Source organism: Tursiops truncatus, chromosome 4 (genome assembly GCF_011762595.2).
Source record: "Tursiops truncatus isolate mTurTru1 chromosome 4, mTurTru1.mat.Y, whole genome shotgun sequence".
In the NCBI taxonomy this organism is placed as follows: Eukaryota; Metazoa; Chordata; class Mammalia; order Artiodactyla; family Delphinidae; genus Tursiops; species Tursiops truncatus.
Window position 1 is genome coordinate 26,411,649 of NC_047037.1, and position 22,378 is coordinate 26,434,026.

At 42.7% G+C, this 22,378-nt stretch overlaps 1 protein-coding gene across 1 annotated transcript in view; it reads right to left on the reverse strand.

Moving 5' to 3' along the window:
* Positions 1–6,848: 6,848 nt before the first annotated feature.
* The window catches only part of TRIM42 (tripartite motif containing 42), a 29,688-nt gene continuing 14,158 nt past the window's right edge, over positions 6,849–22,378 (reverse strand). Inside the window, exons 4-5 of the mRNA XM_019934119.3 lie at positions 21,866–22,090; positions 6,849–7,094 (exon numbers count right to left, since the gene is read on the reverse strand). Coding sequence (XP_019789678.1) covers positions 7,008–7,094; positions 21,866–22,090 — 312 coding nt within the window. The 3' untranslated portion in view covers positions 6,849–7,007. The remainder of the gene's footprint in view (positions 7,095–21,865; positions 22,091–22,378) is intronic.

The following is a 22,378-nucleotide window of genomic DNA, read 5'->3' on the forward strand; positions in this document are numbered from 1 at the left end:
CCGAGGTCCTCAATCATCTTCACTATCATTATTCTGAATTCTTTTTCTGGAAGGTTGCCTATCTCCACTTCATTTAGTTGTTTTTCTGGGGTTTTATCTTGTTCCTTCATGTGGTACATAGCCCACTGACTTTTCATCTTGTCTATCTTTCTGTGAATGTGGTTTTTGTTCCACAGGCTGCAGGATTGTAGCTCTTCTTGCTTCTGCTGTCTGCCCTCTGGTGGATGAGGCTATCTAAGAGGCTTGTGTAAGTTTCCTGATGGGAGGGACTGATGGTGGGTAGAGCTGACTGTTGCTCTGGTGGCAGAGCTCAGTAAAACTTTACTCCACTTGACTGCTGATGGGTGGGGCTGGGTTCCCTCCCTGTTGGTTGTTTGGCCTGAGGGAACCCAACACTGGAGCCTACCTGGGCTCTTTGGTGGGGCTAATGACAGACTCTGGGAGGGCTCATGCCAAGGAGTACTTCCCAGAACTTCTGCTGCCAGTGTCCTTGTCCCCACTGTGAATCACAGCCACCTCCCGCCTCTGCAGGAGATCCTCCAACACTAGCAGGTAGGTCTGGTTCAGTCTCCCCTGAGGTCAATGCTCCTTCCCCTGGGTTCCAATGCACACACTACTTTGTGTGTGCCCTCCAAGAGTGGAGTCTCTGTTTCCCACAGTCCTGTCGAAGTCCTGCAGTCAAATCCCACTAGGCTTCAAAATCTGATTGTCTAGGAATTCCTCCTCCCTTTGCCGGACCCCCAGGTTGAGAAGCCTGACGTGGGACTGAGAACCTTCACGCCAGTGGGTGGACTTCTGTGGTATAAGTGTTCTCCAGTCTGTGAGTCACCCACCCAGCAGTTATGGGATTTGATTTTACTGTGATTGCGCCCTTTGTACCGTCTCACTGTGGCTTTTCCTTTGTCTTTGGATGTGAGGTATTTTTTTGGTGAGTTCCAGTGTCTTCCTGTTGATGATTGTCCAGCAGCTAGTTGTGATTCTGGTGTTCTCACAGAAGGAGTGAGAGCATGTCCTTCTACTCCACTATTTTGGTTCCTAATCTCTCACTGATTCTTATTGAGGCCTTTCTTATATATTTTGCCACCAGGTGACTCCTAAACTGCTTGTTCCAAGTGGAAGGTAGTGTGGGACTGTCAAATGGGGGTCACGTGCATGATGCCCTGCTTTTCCAGCTTCTAGGTGATGCTCGCATTATGTGTTCTGTGACCCCCTTCCAGGCAATGGTTGTGTCACTCCAACCTCTACCTTCACATCTCCTGCTTCTCCATTTGTATCATTTTTAAAGATTTCACATATAAGTGATATCATGATATTTGTCTTTGTCTGTCTGACTTACTTCACTTAGTACAGTATGATAATCTCTAGGTCCACACTTGTTGATGCAAACGGAATTATTTTGTTCTTTTTTATGGCTGAATAATATTCCATTCCATTAATATTTGATTACATACACGCATATATAGTACATTGTGTGTGTGTGTGTGTGTGTGTGTGTGTGTGTGTGTGTGTGTGTAAAATTTCACTGACCTTGGAATGGATGACATGCTTCAGATGTAGTGAATGTGGAGCACTTGTGTGCATATATGTGTGTGCCCATATGTGTGTGCATGAGTGTGAGTATATTAGTGTATATGTGTGTGTGTGTGCATGACACAGCTGAGTGTGTGGGTCTGGGTGCTGCTGAGAGTTTGTACCAGGAAGACATGGCAGTGGGCAGAAACAGGGGTACTTGTGGGTAGCAGTGCTCCTGCCAATTTGGGGTTCATATTATCTCTCCGTTCCCTGCATATACCCCTTTATTTATCTCAGAGCAGAGCAACTGTTGAAATGATATCAATAATTTAAATGATATCAACATTTCCCCACATACCCTGTTTTTCATTATCTCTCAAAGCAAAAAGAGAGACATATAGCACAGGGTAAACTCAGAGTTTAACAACTCAAATCAATGAGCATTTTCTGAGGACCTGTGGTGCCCAGCTCCCCATTCATTCCTGTCTCCCTGCCCTTTTGCAAGCCATCCTTGTGGTGCCCTTTCCTCTGGCCTGTGCCTTGTCCAATTCCTGCCCATTCTTCAAAGGCTAGCTCTGGTCCTACTGCAGCCAGGAACCATCTTCCCACAACTCAGGCCACCATCTAGTGGGTCCCAAATATTTGCTGGTCTGGGAGAGCGCTGCTCCTCATGATCACCCAGAGGCTTTTAGGAAACACCAGTGCCCAGGCCCCTGTGCTATATAATCTGATCAGTGGCTCTGGGGCGGGCCCAGGGCATCTGTATTTTTAAAACACTCCATCAGTGATTCCAATGCTCACTTGGGGTGGGGGTAGCTCCAGAGACCAAGCAATATGCCCAGTTGCTTTTCAGTTGGCTTTGTGGTTAGGAAGCAATCTGAAGGTGGGAACTAGCTTTATGTCTCTCTGGTCTCTCCTGAAGAGCCTAGCTGAGCTGGGGACAGTTGATGTCATTAGCATTCTAGCAAATCACAGAATCACATTCACTGATGACTCGAGTTTGTGCCCCTAGCCCAGGCCTATCCTTTGGGTCCTAGTCTTACAAAACTGTGCCAATTATTAAGCTCGTGTCTCCCAGCCCCTACCCTGCCTTTCTGGACTCAGTCTCTGATGCTGAGGGTGGGGCTCTGCAGATATAGCTTTTTTTTTTTTTTTTTTTTTTTTTTGCCAACTGGCTCCTTGTGGTTCTGCTACTAGGGGACACCAGAGGAAGACTGGATGCCTTGAAGGGGGTGAAGGCAAGGGCTCCTTTCTCTCTTGCTCCCTCTTCTGGGTGGCATCACTGCCCTTCCCAGTGATGGTCCTTCCCAGCCTGTGGCAGTTTAGCTGTTACTGTCAGTTTCCAGATCTTTTCCCCACCCTCCTAGAACTGGCCTCCTGGAACTCTCCCAGAGACACCAGCACCAGTCTGGCAGCGACCCTCGCCCAGAGATCTGGGCCCCAGCTCAGCAGGGCTCCTCCTCTGAGCCTCTGGTTCTGAAAACTCCATCCTCTTCCCTTCATTTCCCCAGTCCTAGGGGTGACAGTGGCTCCTAGGGGTGACAGTTGCCACCTCTGTGTTATCCCAGTGTCCCTTTTCTGTCCTGGGTCCTCCAACATCTATTGAACCAATTCCCATATTCAGTTCTCTCTGTTAAAAGGACTGGTGTGTTTTCTGTTTTCCAGACTGAATCAGGCTGATACAATAACCAGTTGCTGCTGTTTGATTCTGCTCACTAGTCCCTCAAGTATCTCCATCCATCCAAGGCAGAACTCTAACATTTCCCCAAACTGAAACTTGTCCATTCTTTCCTGTTTGGATCCATCACCCACCTGGTGCTCAATCCAGAATCTTCGACACCATCCTTGATTACTCTCTCCTGCTCACTCATACACACCCCACTGGTCCGAAAGGGCTCTTGATTCCACCTCGAATCTGTCCCCTCAGCCCAGGTAACCACACTTGTGCTAACAGTCCTCCTGCCTTTTCTCTTGGCTCCCTGCAACTCACTGCCCATACAGAACCAAAAGTAACACTATTGAAATATAAATAGGGTTGTGACATTGCCTGGCTTACAGCTTCCTGAGATGCATGACCTCTGTGATGGCCCACAAGTTCTGCCAAGGCCACTTACCCATCCTTCTCTCCTCCTTGTTTCTTGCAATGCAGCCTCCGGGACTGTGTTCCTGTTTTTCTTCCTGCCACAGGACCTTGGCACCTGCTGCAGCTCTATCAAAAATGCTTTTCTCCTCTGCTTGTCACATGACTGGTTCCTCTCCTTTCTTAAGGAGACAGGTTTAAATTCACCTCTTGGGAGCCCTTCACTGACAGCCTCTGTTTTAGTCCGTTTGGTTGGCTATAACAAAGTATCATAGACTGGGTGTCTTATAAGAACAGAAATTTATTTCTCACAGTTTTAGGGGCTGGAAGTCCAAGATAGGGTGCCAGCATAATCAGGTTCTGGCAAGGACCCTCTTCTGGGGTGCGGATGGCTGTCTTCTCGTTGTGGTGGAAAGAGAGTGAGCTAGCTCTCTGGCTTCATCTTATAAAGGCACTAATCCCATTCTTGAGGGCCCCACTCTCATGGCCTAATTACCTCCCAAGGTAATTAGGAAACACCATCACTTTGGGGTTAGGGTTTCAGCACATGAATTTTGGAGAACACAACATTCAGGCCATTGCACCCTCTTTAGAATCGATACCTCCCAGCTCCATGCTCCTTTCCTCTCTAGCACTTTTCATCATTTCTAGTCATCTATATACTTATAGCTTCACCTGTCTTCCTCATTAGACTATAAAATATGTGGGGCAGGAACCATGCTTGTTGAATTTCCCACTGTGTTCCTTGCACCCAAATCTCATTACAGATGTATTAAATGAATGAATGAATCTAGAGTGAATATAAAAAGAAAAAGAAAAAAAGTAAGAAGAGGAGAGGTGCCAGAAAACTACCATTTTCTTAGCTATCAACTGCACTAATATACTATAAGCTCTTTTCAAGTAGACACTGCCACTAATTATCTGTTCCTATAGCCATACACTGTTCTCTAAAGAAAGACTGATAGAGATGCTGAAATACGTAGATATACAGAGAGATTATGGCTAGACACAGTGGTGTATATAGATGAATCTCTTTGTTATATTTGGCACATAAATATATATATATATATATATATATATACACACACACACACACAAACATATATGTACTACTGTGTACGTGCAGAATTACAAATCACTATATTGTATGCCTGTAACTTACATAATATTGTACATTAACTATACTTCAATTAAAAAACTTTCCTCCTTAACAGTATTTTCCACTTTGTAACATGCTTTCGTGTATATTACTCATTTGAATTTGACAACAATCCGAAGAAGCAGGGAAAGAAACATTATTCTCATTTAATTAAAGATCAGCTCTAAAATACCTAATCAAACCACATCATCATATAGACAAAGAAACTGACATCCAGGGTGAGAGAGGGACTCACTCAAGGCCATGCAACTGGTTAGTAAAGATAAAGTGCTGATATTACACCAGATCCTTGCCTCCCTTTTTATACCACAGGAAGGGTCCTGGGAGGGTACACTCTGTGTGAATCATAACCCCAGGGAACAAATGATGTGCAAGGGTTTCTGCATCATTAAAAAATTTCACCTTGTGTTTGGAAGAACAGCTCCGCTACTGCTTAAATGGGCCTCTCAGAGAATCCCACTGACTTCTTGGTTGCTGAATGCAAGTTTACACATTCTCTAGAGAGGCAAGATCAGGGTGCTGGTGCTTCTCTGATTCTGGCCATCCTACTTGGCTCTGTGAGTAGGTGTGATCATTGTAATGCAAAATTCATATCATTCTTTTTTTTTTTTAGTTTAATTTCCTTTTAGTTTATCAGTAGTAAGATCCCTGCTGGCATGTCATTTAATTTGCTCCCTGTGCTAATGATGATTTTGAAGGCTTTTACAGAAATGATTATATGGTAATACCAAATCTGAAGGTGGATCCAAGCCATCATTTATAGTAATAGGATCATAACGAAGCTCCCGCGGGTATTCCTTCTTGCAGTGCTGTTTGGGGGTGGGGCAGGAATCTGCTTGGCTTCATCTCACATTATTAAAAGATCATCACTAAGGATCCTTCACAGGGAATGGGGCTTTTCTGGCTCTGATGCTGAGTCTCCGGGCAAAATAATGGGTTGCAAAGCCATGGTCCTCCAGGTGAAGCCAGATGAGCTGGCCACACCCGCCATGGGGCAGCTCATGAAAAGGATGGGATTAGAGGAGGTGGAGACCACTGACCACCGGTCCCTTTCCATGCCCACTCCCACTTCTGTGTGTAGACCCTCATGGTGCAAACTGACCTGTCGGGGATGAGTTCACAGGAGGGTGGCTCTGTGTGCCTGCCTTCCAGCAGTAGTTCCTCTGTCCCTGTTATTAATGTGCAATGTGAGTTTCACTGAGCCAGCCACTGGGACAGAATGAATGAGATGCCATCTCTGTCCTAAAGACTGGGGACCAATGAGAGCTCCTGAGCATCACGGGCTGGAAGAGGTGTCTCTGTGGGGGATGGGGTGGGGGAGGAGGGCTCGGGGTTTAGTGAGAACCCAGGAGAGGAAGGAGGTATCATCCCCACTTAGACCACCTGGAGAATCAGCAAAGACTTCACACAAGTGGTTGAGCTAGGTCTTGAAAGACTGGTGGTATTTTCTAGGCAGCAGTGGGGTGGGGTTCAGGAGTGGGTCGTTCCAGGCAGATGGGGCCTTTTCAAGCTTGGGTACTTCACATTGTCTGAAGGGCCTGGCCAAGTTCAGTGAGGCTGGAGCTGACACACGACTCTGCCATTCTTTCCTGCCATGCTTCAAAGAACCATAGGAGGGTGCCTCCCACCAGCCCTTCTACTGCTCTTCCTTTGTCTGGGGATCAGAAAGAGTGAGAAGAGGGAGTACTCTTCTTCTTATGGCTCTGGGGCAGACCTCAGACCATGGGGTTAAAGTTATGGGAAGGCAAGTTCAGGCTCAATAACGAGGAAGCGCATTCTAACAACGTTGGCCTTTTCATATTAAAATAGTCTGCATAGTGAGGGAATGAGCTCCCCATCAATCAGTGACTTGCCCAAACACCGACAGCTAGTTAGACCAGGGTCAACATGCGTACCCAGGGAGCCTGACTTCAAAGAGAGTGCCTTTTTAATTTTTTTCAACCAACGCTACCTCATACAAAACAGCACAGAATTCTGAGCCTAGGATTAGGTCCGAGCTCATGGAAACGTAGCCACTTGCTGACTTTTGTATCTTAGTTTCTATTTAATGAGCAAACAGCAAGCCATGACATCAGGCATTTCCTTTTATTAGCTCTTAGTAGACTTCTGCTGAAATGGCTCAGATGTCCCGGGAACATGGTCTACAACCTCGTTGAAGAATGTGGGGAGAAAGATACATATACACACGTGTGTGTGTCTACATATGTCTATTCTGTGGTATGTCTCTGAGGTTGCTGCCTGCCCTGCGGGGGGCACTCAGAAGCGTTTCTGGAGGGCAATCCGGATATTCTTCAGCAGGCCCCACTTAGCTCGGCTCTTCCCATGCCCATCCGGTGTTACCACCTGCAATCAGAAGCAGAGAGCCATGGCACCAGCCACAAGGGAAGCAGAAGCTCCCAGGAGCCCGGCCCCGGCTGCGGGCCAGGCGCTACACACATCAGAGCATTAGCTCCTCATGTCGACAGCCACATGAGGCCGGTGCCATGGACCCCATTTTACCAATGAAAAAACGAAGGCACAGAAGAACCAGGTAGCTTTCCTGAAATCCCGCAGCTAATATGTGGTGGGGTTGGGATTTCACAGACAAGGTCCCACTTTTTAAGGCAGTTCAAGGACTGACTGCTGATTACTGTGTTGTGGTTGTGACCCCAGGTGGGCTTCACCAGAGATTAGCCCCAGGGGTCCTCCCCCCAGTCCCTAGAAATTGCTTCTGTCACAGCTCTTATCATTTGTAAATTTCACTGAATGTGTTTAATTAATTTTCTTACCAGACGGTGAGCACCTTAAATGGGGTGTGGAGGCAATGACAGTCTTTCCTCTCTGTAATCCCAACAGTGGTTATGGTACAGAGAAGTTTCTTAGAAAAGTGAATGAAAGGTGAATAGAACCATTATTTGTACATCTGCCAACTGTTTCTCTTCGCAGCATCATACTATCTCTGATCACAGTGAATAGTCAATGCTCCCTAGAAAAGGCAGCTTACATTGGGTAGCAGAACCCTCCTAGAGGTCTCACCAACTCAGCTTAGCTGTGGAGCTCCGTGCCTTACCTTGAAGGCGGTGGACTTCTCCACAACTCTGGTCTGGCACCATTCCTATTCCTTCCTAATACACATTTACTGAGAAGGCATTTAGGGAGTGAGGTTAAGATCCAGGTATGAGAGACAGCCCACAGGATCAATCAGGATTCATGGGGCAGATGGGGCTAGGGGTACAGTTTGGATGAGGAAGAGCAATGTTTGTACAAAGTATATGCAAAGGATTTTATGTTTGTTTTCAAAGGGAAAGGGCAAAAAATAGACACCGTTATTATTATGCTCTCTAGTTTTACAAAATTTACTTTTAGTTTTAGAGAAAACAGGGCTTCATGCAAGATAAAGATTATGTTATACCTACGATGTTAGATTATTCATTGCTGGATAAAAATGGACATAACACATAGAGATAATCCTGATAAGGGTGGTATAAATGTGTAAGATATACACACAGAGCTATCAAGCGGCAATGAGGAAGGAATAACAGTGTTATGGTGGGTTGGGAATTGACTCATAAAAATAGGGAATTGAAGTTCTGCCTTAAAGTATAGTCAGGATCTCCAGAGATAAAGACTTGAGTGGGACATGTGAATGGGGCAGTGGGGAATGAGGTGTGTCTGTGAATCAGAGGATCAGATGAAACAGGACAGAAGAAACAGAGAACAGAACTTGAGATACTAAAGAAATTGAAATGATAGTTGGCATTCCCTCCCCTGCCCAAAAGGCTCAGATGGTTTTTCAAATGAATTCTACCAAACTTTTAAGAAAGAGTTGTTCTAGAAAATAGAAAAAGAGCAATAGTTTCCTAGTTCATTTTTCAAGCTAGTAAAATATTGATTCCAGAATCAGACAAAAGAAATATAAGCAAAATATTATAGGTCTGGTTCACGAATGATGAGAGATGCAGTACTCCAAAACAAAATATGAGCTAACTAAAACCAAGTATATTAAAAAAAATAATACATCATGATCACATAGGGTTTAGTCCATGAATGCAAGTAGAGTTTAACATCAGAAAAATCAGTGTCATTAATTTCATTAATGCCTAAAGGAGAAAAGTCATATGATTATCTCAAATAATACAAAAAATTCACAAAGTTGCACAAGCTCTCAGAAATTTAGAAGTAGAAACAATTTTCCTTAACTTAATAAGGTTTATATATAAAATTTACCACTGAATTATACACTTCAAAGAGTGAATTTCTTAGTATGTGAACTATATTTTAATAAAACTTTTATAAAAAATGAAAAGTCAGAGCACTGTTAAAAAAAACTAAATCAAAAATCATCATAGCTCAATGGAGAAACATTAAGATCAGGAATAAGACAAGGATATTAACTCTCACAGCCACCATTTTCTGTAGGACCAATAGCCCTGGCCAAAGCTATAAGGAAAGAAAAAAAAATAGTGGTTCAAGACTTGTAAGGAAAGAGGTAAAACTATCATTATTTATAGACGATAGGATCATACGCCTGGAAAAACAAGCAGAATCAACAGAGAGACTCTCAGAATAATGAGATATTATTGATATTGCTGGAATCAAGATTATCCTACAAACACAGTAGTTTTTACTCTAAACCAGCAGTACATTAGAAAGTATAATCAGATATAAAAATAACATTAATAATATCAACTAAATCTGTAAAATATCTGGTTTAACCAGGAATATATAGTACCTCTATGGGAAGATTTTAAAACTCCATACTATTCTCCATAGTGGCTGTACCAATTCACATTCCCAACAGTGCAAGAGGGTTCCCTTTTCGCCACACACTCTCCAGCATTTATTGTTTATAGATTTTTTGATGATGGCCATTCTGACTGGTGTGAAATGATATCTCATTGTAGTTTTGATTTGCATTTCTCTAATGATTAATGACGTTGAGCATTCTTTCATGTGTTTGTTGGCAATCTGTATATCTTCTTTGGGGAAATGTCTATTTAGGTCTTCTGCTTATCTTTGGATTGGGCTGTTTGTTATTTTGATATTGAGCTGCATGAGCTGCTTGTAAATTTTGGAGATTAATCCTTTGTCAGTTGCTTCATTTGCAAATATTTTCTTCCATTCTGAGGGTTGTCTTTTCATCTTGTTTATGGTTTCTTTTGCTGTGCAAAAGCTTTTAAGTTTCATTAGGTCCCATTTTGTTTATTTTTGTTTTTATTTCCATTTCTCTAGGAGGTAGGTCAAAAAGGATCTTGCTGTGATTTATGTCATAGAGTGTTCTACGTATGATTTCCTCTAAGAGTTTTAAAGTGTCTGGCCTTACATTTAGGTCTTTAATCCATTTTGAGTTAATTTTTGTGTATGGTGGTAGGGAGTGTTCTAATTTCATTCTTTTACATGTAGCTGTCCAGTTTTCCCAGCACAACTTATTGAAGAGACTGTCTTTTCTCCATTGTATATCCTTGCCTCCTTTATCAAAGATAAGGTGTCCATATGTGTGTGGGTTTATCTCTGGGCTTTCTATCCTGTTCCATTGATCTATATTTCTGTTTTTGTGCCAGTACCACACTCTCTTGACTACTGTAGCTTTGTAGTATAGTCTGAAGACAGGGAGTCTGATTCCTCCAGCTCCGTTTTTCTTTCTCAAGATTGCTTTGGCTATTTGGGGTCTTTTGTGTTTCCATACAAATTGTGAGACTTTTTGTTCTAGTTCTGTGAAAAATGCCAGTGGTAGTTTGATAGAGATTGCACTGAATCTGTAGATTGGTTTGGGTAGTATAGTCATTTTCACAATGTTGATTCTTCCAAGCCAGGAACATGGTATACCTTTCCATCTATTTGTATCATCTTTAATTTCTTTCATCAGTGTCTTATAATTTTCCACATACAGGTCTTTTGTCTCCTTAGGTAGGTTTATTCCTAGATATTTTATTCTTTTTGTTGCAATGGTAAATGGGAGTGTTTTCTTAATTTCACTTTCAGATTTTTCATCATTAGTGTATCGGAATGCAAGAGATTTCTGTGCATTAATTTTGTATCCTGCAACTTTACCAAATTCATTGATTAGCTCTAATAGTTTTCTGGTAGCATCTTTCGGATTCTCCATGTATAGTATCATGTCATCTACAAACAGTGGCAACTTTACTTCTTTTCCGACTTGGATTCCCTTCATTTCTTTTTCTTCTCTTATTGCTGTGGGTAAACTTCCAAAACTATGCTGAATAATAGTGGTGAGAGTGGGCAACCTTGTCTTGTTCCTGATCTTAGTGGAAATGGTTTCAGTTTTTCACCATTGAGGATGATGTTGGCTGTTGGTCTGTCATATATGGTCTTTATTATGTTGAGCTAAATTTCCTCTTTGCCTACTTTCTGGAGGGTTTTTATCATATATGGGTTTTGAATTTTGTCAAAAGCTTTCTCTGGATCTATTGAGATGATCATATGGTTTTTATACTTCAATTTGTTAATATGGTGTATCACATTGATTGATTTCAGTATACTGAAGAATCCTTGCATTCCTGGGATAAACCCCACTTGATCATGGTGTATGATCCTTTTAATGTGCTGTTGGATTCTGTTTGCTAGTATTTTGTTGAGGATTTTTGCATCTATGTTCATCAGTGATATTGGCCTGTAGTTTTCTTTCTTTGTGACATCTTTGTCTGGTTTTGGTATCAGGGTGATGGTGGCCTTGTAGAATGAGTTTGGGAGTGTTCCTCTCTCTGCTATATTTTGGAAGAGTTTGAGAAAGTTAGGTGTTAGCTCTTCTCTAAATGTTTGATAGAATGCCCTATGAAGCCATCTGCTCCTTGGCTTTTTTTCTTGGAAGATTTTTAATCGCAGTTTCAATTTCAGTGCTTGTGATTGGTCTGTTCATATTTTCTATTTCTTCCTGGTTCAGTCTCGGAAGGTTGTGCATTTCTAAGAATTTGCCCATTTCTTTCAGGTTGTCCATTTTATTGGCATATAGTTGCTTGTAGTAATCTCTCATGATCCTTTGTATTTGTGCAGTGTCAGTTGTTACTTCTCCTTTTTCATTTCTAATTCTATTGATTTGAGTCGTCTCCGTTTTTTTCTTGATGAGTCTGGCTAATGTTTTATCAATTTTGTTTATCTTCTCAAAGAACCAGCTTTTAGTTTTATTGCTCTTTGCTATCATTTCCTTCATTTCTTTTTCATTTACTTCTGATCTGATCTTTATGATTTCCTTCTTTCTGCTAACTTTGGGGTTTTTTTTTTTGTTGTTCTTCTTTCTCTAATTGCTTTAGCTGTAAGGTTAGGTTGTTTTTTTGAGATGTTTCTTGTTTCTTAAGGTAAGATTGTATTGCTATAAACTTCCCTGATAAAACTGCTTTTGCTGCATCCCATAGGTTTTGGGTCATCATGTTTTCATTGTCATTTGTTTCTAGGTATTTTTTGATTTCCTTTGATTTCTTCAGTAATCTCTTGGTTATTAAGTAGTGTATTGTTTAACCTCCATGTGTTTGTATTTTTTACAGATTTTTTCCTGTAATTGATATCTAGTCTCATAGCGTTGTGGTCAGAAAAGATACTTGATATGATTTCAATTTTCTTAAATTTACCAGGGCTTGATTTATGACCCAAGATATGATCTATCCTGGAGAATGTTCCATAAGTACTTGAGAAGAAAGTGTATTCTGTTGTTTTTGGATGGAATGTCCTATAAATATCAATTAAGTCCATCTTGTTTATTGTATCATTTAAAGCTTGTGTTTCCTTATTTATTTTCATTTTGGATGATCTGTCCATTGGTGAAAGTGGAGTGTTCAAGTCCCCTACTATGATTGTGTTACTGTCGATTTCCCGTTTTATGGCTGTTAGTATTTGCCTTATGTATTGAAGGTGCTCCTATGTTGGGTGCATATATTTTACAATTGTTATATCTTCTTCTTGGATTGATCCCTTGATCATTATATAGTGTCCTTCTTTGTCTCTTGTAATATTCTTTTTTTTTTTTTTTAATTTTTTTTTTAATTTTTTTTTTAATAGTCTTTTTTTAAAGTCTATTTTGTCTGATATGAGAATTGCTTCTCCAGCTTTCTTTTGATTTCCATCTGCATGGAATATCTTTCTCCATCCCCTCTCTTTCAGTCTGTATATGTCCCTAGGTCTGAAGTGGGTCTCTTGTAGACAGCATATATATGGGTCTTGTTTTTGTATGCATTCAGGCAGTCTATGTCTTTTGGTTGAGCATTTAATCCATTTACATTTAAGGAAATTATCAATATGTATGCTCCTATTACCATTTTATTAATTGTTTTGTGTTTGTTATTGTCTTTTCCTTCTCTTGTGCTTCCTGCCTAGAGAAGTTCCTTTAGCATTTACTATAAAGCTGATTTGGTGGTGCTGAATTCTCTTAGCTTTTGCTTGCCTGTAAAGGTTTTAGTTTCTCTGTCAAATCTGAATGAGATTCTTGCTGGATAGAGTGATCTTGGTTGTAGGTTTTTCTCCTTTATCACTTTAAATATGTCCTGCCACTCCCTTCTGGCTTGCAGAGTTTCTGCTGAAAGGTCAGCTTTAACCGTATGGTGATTCCCTTGTATGTTATTTGTTGTTTTTCCCTTGCTACTTTTAATATTTTTTTCTTTGTATTTAACTTTTGATAGTTTGCTTAATATGTGTCTTGGCGTGTTTCTCCTTGGATTTTCCTGTATGGGACTCTCTGTGCTTACTGGACTTGATTAACTATTTCCTTTCCCATATTAGGGAAGTTTTCAACTATAATCTCTTCAAATATTTTCTCAGTCCCTTTCTTTTTCTCTTCTTCTTCTGGAACCCCTATAATTCGAATGTTGATGCGTTTAGTGTTGTCCCAGATGTCTCAGAGACTGTCCTCAATTCTTTTCATTTTTTTTTCTTTATTCTGCTCTGCAGTAGTTATTTCCACTATTTTATCTTCCAGGTCACTTATCAGTTCTTCTGCCTCAGTTATTATGCTATTGGTCCCTTCTAGAGAATTTTTAATTTCATTTATTGTGTTGTTCATCACTGTTTGTTTGCTCTTTAGTTCTTCTAGGTCCTTGTTGAACGTTTCTTGTATTTTCTCCATTCTATTTCCAAGATGTGGGATCATCTTTACTATCATTATTCTGAATTCTTTTTCATGTAGACTGCCTATTTCCTCTTCATTTGTTAAGTCTGGTGGGTTTTTACCTTGCTCCTTCATCTGCTGTGTGTTTCTCTGTCTTCTCATTTGGTTAACTTATGGTGTTTGGGGTCTCCCCTTCATAGGCTGCAGGTTCGTAGTTCCCATTGTTTTTAGTGTCTGCCCCCAGCGGCTAAGGTTGGTTCTGTGGGTTGTGTAGGCTTCCTGGTGGAGGGGACTTGTGCCTGTGTTCTGGTGGGTGAGGCTGTATCTTGTCTTTCTGGTGGGCAGGTCCACGTCTGGTGGTGTGTCTTAGAGTATTTGTGGGCTTATTATGATTTTAGGCAGCCTCTCTGTTAATGGGTGGATTGTGTTCCTGTCTTGCTAGTTGTTTGGCATAGGGTGTCCCGCACTAGAGCTTGCTGGTCGTTGAGTGGAGCTGGGTCTTGGCATTGAGATGGAGATCTCTGGGAGATTATCGCCATTTGATATTAAGTGGAGCTGGGAGGTCTCTGGTGGACCAATGTTCTGAACTTGGCTCTCCCACCTCAGAGGCACAGCCCTCACACCTGGCTGGAGCACCAAGAGCCTGTCATCCACATGACTCAGAATAAAAGGGAGAAAAAGAAAGAATGAAAGAAAGAAAGAAAGAAAGAAAGAAGAATATAAAATAAAATAAAGTTATTAAATTAAAAATAATTATTAAAATAATCTTTTAAAGTAATTTTAAAAAAAAAGAAAGAAAGAAGAGAGCAACCAAACCAAAACACAAATCCACCAATGAGAACAAGTGGTAAAAACTATACTAAAAAACAAAACAAAACAGAAAAACCAAATAAACAGAAAAAAGATGGACAGACAGAACCCTAGGACAAATGGTAAAAGCAAAGCTATACAGACAAAATCACACTAAGAAGCATAAACATGCACACTCACAAAAAGAGGAAAAGGGGGAAAAAAAAAGTATCATTGCTCCCAAAGTCCACCTCCTCAATTTGGGATGATTTGTTGTCTCTTCAGGTATTCCACAGATGCAGGGTACATCAAGTTGATTGTGGAGATTTAATCTGCTGCTCCTGAGGCTGCTGGGAGAGATTTCCCTTTCTCTTCTTTGTTCGCACAGCTCCTGGGGTTCAGCTTTGGATTTGGACCCGCCTCTGCGTGTAGGTCGCTGGAGGGCGTCTGTTCTTCACTCAGACAGGACGGGGTTAAAGGAGCCGCCGATTCGGGGGCTCTGGCTCACTCAGGCTGGGGGGGGGGAGGGGTACGGATGCGGGGTGAGCAGAGGCCGACGTGACATTACAGCAGCGTGAGGCCCACCATGCATTCTCCCCAGGAAGTTGTCCCTGGATCCCAGGAACCTGGCAGTGGCGGGCTGCACAGCCTCCCTGGAAGGGAGGTGTGGAGAGTGACCTGTGCTCGCACACAGGCTTCTTGGTGGCGGCAGCAGCAGCCTGAGCGTCCCATGCCAGTCTCTGGGGTCCGCGCTGATAGCTGCGGCTCACGCCCGTCCCTGGAGCTCCTTTAAGCAGCACTCTTAATGCCCTCTCCTCGTGCACCAGCAAACAAAGAGGCAAGAAAAAGTCTCTTGCCTCTTCGGCAGGTCCAGACTTTTCCCCGGACTCCCTCCCGGCTAGCCGTGGTGCACTAACCCCCTGCAGGCTGTGTTCACGCTGCAAACCCCAGTCCTCTCCCTGTGCTCCGACCGAAGCCCGAGCCTCAGCTCCCAGCCCCGCCCGCCCCGGCGGGTGAGCAGACAAGCCTCTTGGGCTGGTGAGTGCTGGTCAGCACTGATCCTCTGTGCGGGAATCTCTCCGCTTTGCCCTCTGCACCCCTGTTGCTGTGCTCTCCTCCACACCTCTGAAGCTTCCCCCCCTCTGCCACCCGCAGTCTCCGCCCACGAAGGGGCTTCCTAGTGTGTGGAAACCTTTCCTCCTTCACAACTCCCTCCCACAGGTGCAGGTCCGTCCCTATTCTTTTGTCTCTGTTTTTTCTTTTTTCTTTTGCTTTACCCAGGTACGTGGGGAGTTTCTTGCCTTTTGCGAGGTCTGAAGTCTTCTGCCAGCATTCAGCAGGTGTTCTGTAGGAGTTGTTCCACATGTAGATGTATTTCTGATGTATTTGTGGGAAGGTGATCTCCATGTCTTACTCTTCCGCCATCTTCAGAAATTCTCCATTTTAAGGATTTTTAAAACAAAACTTCAAAAGGTCAAACCATGAAAAAAATAATTGATGACTTTGATAACATCAAAATTGAAGATTTCTGCTGTTTCATGACATACACGATGAACAAAGTTATAGACAAATGTCAGAATGGAGAAGATATTATCAATGTCTAAAGCCATTATCTAGAATATATAAGGTCATACTACAAATCACCTAGGAAAAGAAAAATGCAATAGGAAAATGGGCAAAAGATATTTAGCAGGCTATTTACAGAAGAGGAAATCCTGAAAACAACCATACAAAATGAAATTTTAAACAATAAGGAGATAGCACTTTATACCTATTGGGCTAGCAAAATAGTAAAAGCTGGATCATGTCAAATGTAGGTGGGGCTTAAGATATGGGGTCCTCATTCATTCCTTACGGAAGAGTACATGCGTGCAGTCCAATCAAGTATGCACACACTCTACCCCCCAGCAATTTCACTCATGGTGTACGTCTGATAAGGGCTGAATTGTGTCCTCCCAAAATTCTTGTGTTGAAGTCCTATTCCCCGTACTTCAGAATGTGACTTATTTAGAGACAGTGCCTTTAAAGAGGCGATTAAGTTAAAATGAGGTCATTATGGAGGGTCCTAATCCAATCTGACTGTTATCCTTATAAGGAGAGGAAGTTTGGACACACAGAGACACACCAGAGGTGCACTCACACAAGAAAGGGCCCTGTGAGGGCACAGGGAGAAGGCAGATGTCTGCAAGCCAAGGGGAGAAGCCTCAGAAGAAAGCAGACCCACCAAAACCTTGACCTTAGACTCCTGGCCTCCAGAACTGTGAGAAAATACATTTCTGTTGTTTATGCCACTGAGTCTGCAGCATTTTGATGTGGCAGCCCTAGCAAACTAATACAATGTCCCAGAGAAAGTCCCACGTCCCTATCCCACCCACAAAATGTCAGGAATGAGGCTGTTTACTGCAGCATTATTGGAGGTCACCTGGGTGTCCATCCTGGCTGAATAGACAGGTAAAACTTGGTGAACAAACGCACACTGTAAAGGATGAGGCAGCATTAGGAGTTAGGGACTAAATGTGCCCAGTGACATGGAGGGATCATTAAAAACACAGTGTTCAGGGGAAAACGGTAAGACACAGTAAGTTATGTAACAATACTAGCATTTGTGCAAATTAATAACACATTCAAAACAACACACGCCATGTAAGAACACATAAAGGCAGCAAGATGCACATAAAACATATTAGAATGGATATCTAGGGAGTGTCACAAAAGGAAACAAATACATAAACAAGAAAAGGGCCTTGCATGCACCAGTACTGGTAAAGGACCATGAATTGAGGTGTCTGACTAATTCAACCTTCTGTGTATGAGGTTAAAAATGATAGGTCCAGCTTGAGCCTGAATTAGACTCATTCCAGGGTTCTAACCTATTGGCAGGGCAAGTAGGGAGGGACCAATAGGGTTCTATTTATGTGAACGATCAAGAGGCCTTTGGGAAAAGAATGAACTCTAAGGAGATGACTGCAAACCCCTCTGATTTCGTTTCAGGGCATGGAGTCACGGTGAGTATGTGGGTAGGTGAGCGGGTAGTTTTGGGGTAGTTATTCCAAATGTGGACTAGTGTTGGTCACTCAAATTCCTCTAACCCCAACCCCTGAAGATGTGTGTCTCAGCCTAAGGTGGAGTGTCTGCAGTAGGGACAGAAGAAAAACCAGAGGGGGATTTCATGAAACTGAAGTAAGATGCCCAGGAAGGCCAAGCAGCCCTGCTCTGTGGCTGGAGTTCCAGCCTGAGTGTGGCCTGAGCAGGCAGGAGGAAGTACTGCAGATGCTCAGTTTATCTGGCAGGACCACTTCCTGAGCACACGTGAGGCACTGTTGGGGGGTGGGATCCAGTATAGACTGAGAAGGAATTTGAGAGGATGGGTGGGGTGAAGGGTGGGTGCCTTTCCTGAAGAGCTATAGGGAAAGACCCAGAACAGTACCAGTGTGTAAGTATTCTGGGGCCTGAATATTTACCTCCAAGGCTGATGTAACCTGGGACATCTGGTCTACCTCAGATTGTGGTAGGCAGAATAATGGCCCCCCAAGTCCATGTCCTCCTCCCAGGAACCGGTGAACATTTTATGTTACATGGCAAAGGGGGATTAAGGTTGCTAGTCAGCTGGCTTGAAGATAGGGAGATTATCCTGAATCATCAGGTGGATCCAGTATGATCCCAAGAGTCCTTCAAAGTCGAAGAGGAGGCAGAATCGAACCAGAGAGATGATGGAGTGAGAAGCACTCAGCCTAGCGTTATTGGCTTTGGATATGGAAGAAGAGGCCATGAGCCAAGGAATGTGGGCAGCTGCGTGAAGCCGGAAAAGGGGAGGAAATGAACTTTCCCCTAGAGCCTCCGGAAAGCACACAGCCCTGCTCACACCTTAGATTTCTGATCTCTGGAATTGTTAAGTTAATAGGTAAAATTGTATTGTGTAAGCTACCAATTTGTTACAGCGGCAACAGGAAACCAGTGCGCATGTGGAAAGTTAGATATTTCATAGGAAGACTTCCTGGAAGTTAGCAGAGATTTGCAGTCAGAGGGAGACATCAAGGTGAGGAGGCTGTTTTCAAAAATGGGGGCTGTGGTCATCAGGTACACTGAGGTTTAGATGAAAAGCAGGAGGAGGAACTGAGGTCACAGGGTATGTGATTTGCCTAAAAACACATCTCCATTCCTTCAAAAAATATCAACAAGGCACTGGGGCATTAGAAGCTCTCAGCTGGGGACTTGGGAGCCAAGAGAGGTGAGGAAGGCCGGCACGATGTCCTCGCTGAGCTTGCCGCCTAGCAGACTGGGGGCTTGGACCCAGGTACACCCGCCCAAGTCCAAAGATCTTCCCAACGCATGATCTTGCCTCGCAAGAAAAATAAAAGTGCTGCTCTCACGGCTGTTGCTCTGACAACATTCTCCCAGAGAGTGGTGCCAGGTCCCTAAGGCTGAGCCCACTCTGCCTAGACTTTGCTGCATCTGATTATCTGATTATGGTACAGGGGACGAAGAGCTCCTGCCTTAGATGAGACCTAGGTTCCCACTCAACTCCTTTGAGTTACACGAGGCCAGACTCTTTTCCTCTCTGAGCCTCAGTTTCCTCATCTGTAAAATGGAGGCAATAACTCCCTGCCTTCCGAGCGGTTGGGATGATCAGTGATAGTGAATATACAGTGTCTGACACAGAGTCAGCCTTCAATAAGTGAGACCTTTAAAAAGCATTAAAGTTAATTTTCATGCTTTGTCTATTAGACTACATATAAAATCCCTTAAAAAAAAATCAAGCGACAGACTATGAAAATCAAATATAAAAGGTGTTATTTCACTTCCTTTACAAAAGGATGTATGGTGGAAATATTGCATTTTGGATGAGAAATGATTCTGCTGCCTTGTTACAGCATTTTAAATGAAACCTTTCAGGAATACCTGCTTAGAACTGATGCTGAAGGAAAAATACTTCGATTTTATAGGAAGGAGCTAAAGTCATTACTTTTATGAAGCTTTATAAATGTCATTCAAACACACCATCTTCTTTTCATTTGCTATTGAAGCCTTTACTTATGCAAATCATGACAAATGTGAAGGAAAGCCAAGCTTCCCCTGGAATGCTAATATAATCACAAAGAGGGAGGAAGAATTACTTCTGAAGGAAAAATCTATATTGCAGCTCTGTGAGTCAGATGAAAATGAAGCTTCCAGAAAACCTCATTAGTTAGTGCTCTGCTCATTAAGAAATTGTGTTAAAAAGCAAAAAAGCAAAGAAACTGGAATGAGTTTCCTTCCCTTATAGGGAGCGCAAATTCATCACATAAACACAATTTCAGGGGGATTGTTATTTCTTGATTGATGGTAAAAAACACTTAACAGCTCTCAGGCATCTTATGGTACTTTGTAATTATTAATTTTATTTATTTAGACGTTCGTTCATAGATTCATTTGTTTGGTCACGTTTTCACTCGTGTATTAATTCAATAACCATTAAGAACCATTAAGCTATGTGCACAGTGCTGGTAAAGCATTGTGGCAGAAGGAAAGATGAATTAGACGCGAATTTTGTTTTCAAGGGGTTCAAAATTTAAGATGGATGACAAAATATCTACCTGAGAAAGGCTGACACACTCCTGTCTCTCCACCCCCGTCCTTGGCCCTAGCATCTAAAAATGACTTAAGATACACACAAAAAAATATTAGTAACAGCACCGAGTGCGCCCTTCATGAGGAATTAAAAAAAAAATGAGAAGGCAGATGGAATTAGATTGAAGGAAAACTCCATAGTCAAAAGGACCTGCTGTCAAACATGGTAGCAACTGTGGGTGTTCCGTGCTCTGGAGAGAAGAGTATCAACAAGAATTGGTCTATGGGGCAACTGACGGACAGGGTACCTGGCTGGGGTCTAACACGAGGAGTAACCAGGCGACTTTCTCATCCCACGTCCTTCCCGTGTGAGTGTCTGACCTCCGTGGAGGGGGAGGGGATGCACATGGGTGCCAGGCTCCAGAAGCAGAGCATCGGGATGGAGTAGAGAGCCCCCTCCGCCTGCCTCCAGGAGACTTGCTTCTGGTATAATGACCAAGAGCATAATCCTGCCCCACCCTACATCCTGCTTCCCTTTATCACCAGAGGTAGCAACCAATCAGATTCTCTTCTGCAAACAGGTGACCAGAGCCCAAGGGCGTGAAGCTAGTCAGATTGTGTTGGTCGCACAGAGCATGGGCCAGGAACCTCCAAAACCACATGCAAGCTGCATTTAGGGGAGGAGAAACAATGGGCTAGCTGAAAATGGTGCAGATTTAGAGAGAAGCAGAGATGGAAGGAGGGGCTGTGGGCGACACAGAGGGAGGGATAGAGAAAGAGGGATTGATTGAGAGATTGAGAATAAACTGATGGCTTTCCAGTTTTTTTGGATATCAGATGTATGTCCTGGCTGGAAGGGGTCTCATGAGACTCCCTTCTCTCTCGGGCTTTTCAATAGCCGAAATGAATGGATTTATTCTCTTTACTTCTAAAGAATCCCTGATTAAGACTTAATCTACTCTGATTCCTAAGAACACCATCATGGCTGTACAGTAAGATAGCTCTAGGCAGTCTTGACATTTTTCTTCCCTTTCTCCTTTGAATATCAATAAAATTATACCCATGAATGTATTTCCCCTGGGGATATAAAGCAGAATCAACCTTGCATCACAAAAAAGATAGGAATAATCTTGTCCCTTCCATTATTTGGAGTCCATCCTGGCTTACTCACTGGCTATTCCTTAACTTTCAGATAAACAACAAATAAATTTTTTTAGTATCATAAGTATATCCTAAATACTGCATGAGACATACTAACACTAAAAATTTATTCATTGCATGTGATATACTAACACTAAAAATTTATTCACTGCATTGTATAATTATAAATTTATAATTAAATTTAGATTAATTATAATTTATATTGCTTAAATCTGATACCCTATCCTTGCTTTGATTCACCACTGACGCTAATACTTAACTCTTTTTTTGTCCTTCTCACACCACAATTATTTGTTTGCTAGACCCTGAGCTCCATGAAGGCAAGAATTGCGTCTTATTTTCCTCGGAACTCTACATACTAACACAATACCTGGCACAAATGTTTTCTGAATCAAAGCGAACTGACGATTCTCATTTGCAAAGTTGGCTGAGGCCAGAGGCCCTCCCTGTGCCCTTGAGTTAATGAGTTTTCTGGGAGTAGAGAGGGAGGTCATATGGTGGGTTCCATGACCTCATGATCAATCCTAACAGAGCTGCATCCATAGTGGATGAAGAACTTCCAACCGAGAAATAAAGTGCCTGGTACCTTGCAGATGTCACTCCACTGCCCAGGACCGTTATCGTTGACGGCTCTCACTTTAAACAGATACTCGGTGTTGGGGGTCAGGTTGTGCAGCTCCAGGTTCTGCTGCGTTATATCCCGAATTTGTGCACAGAGCTCTGCCTGCACATTGTTAGGAGGGGAATTAATGAGTTCGTAGAATTCCATCTCAAAAGAGTCCACGTCTTCTATTGGGCATGTCCAGTAAACCTAGGAAGAAATGAACATGTCAGTGGGTTACTAGCACACACCATTCAGCTTTCTTTCCCATGAAGATCTGTGTCGTGGACTCTCTGGGGTGAGTTTAAGCTCACTCATTCCCTCTAGCTGCTGAAGACTTTGAATTAGACCTTGTGCAACAGTCCTGAAAGGCTTCGTGATGAATCCCGACGTGAGGCTTTCAATGCGTTTCAAGAACAGCAGAATGCTCCTCTGGCTTCTGCTCCTGTCACTGCGGAGGTGAACTTGTCCTCCTGACACCACTAACCAAAGTGGCTA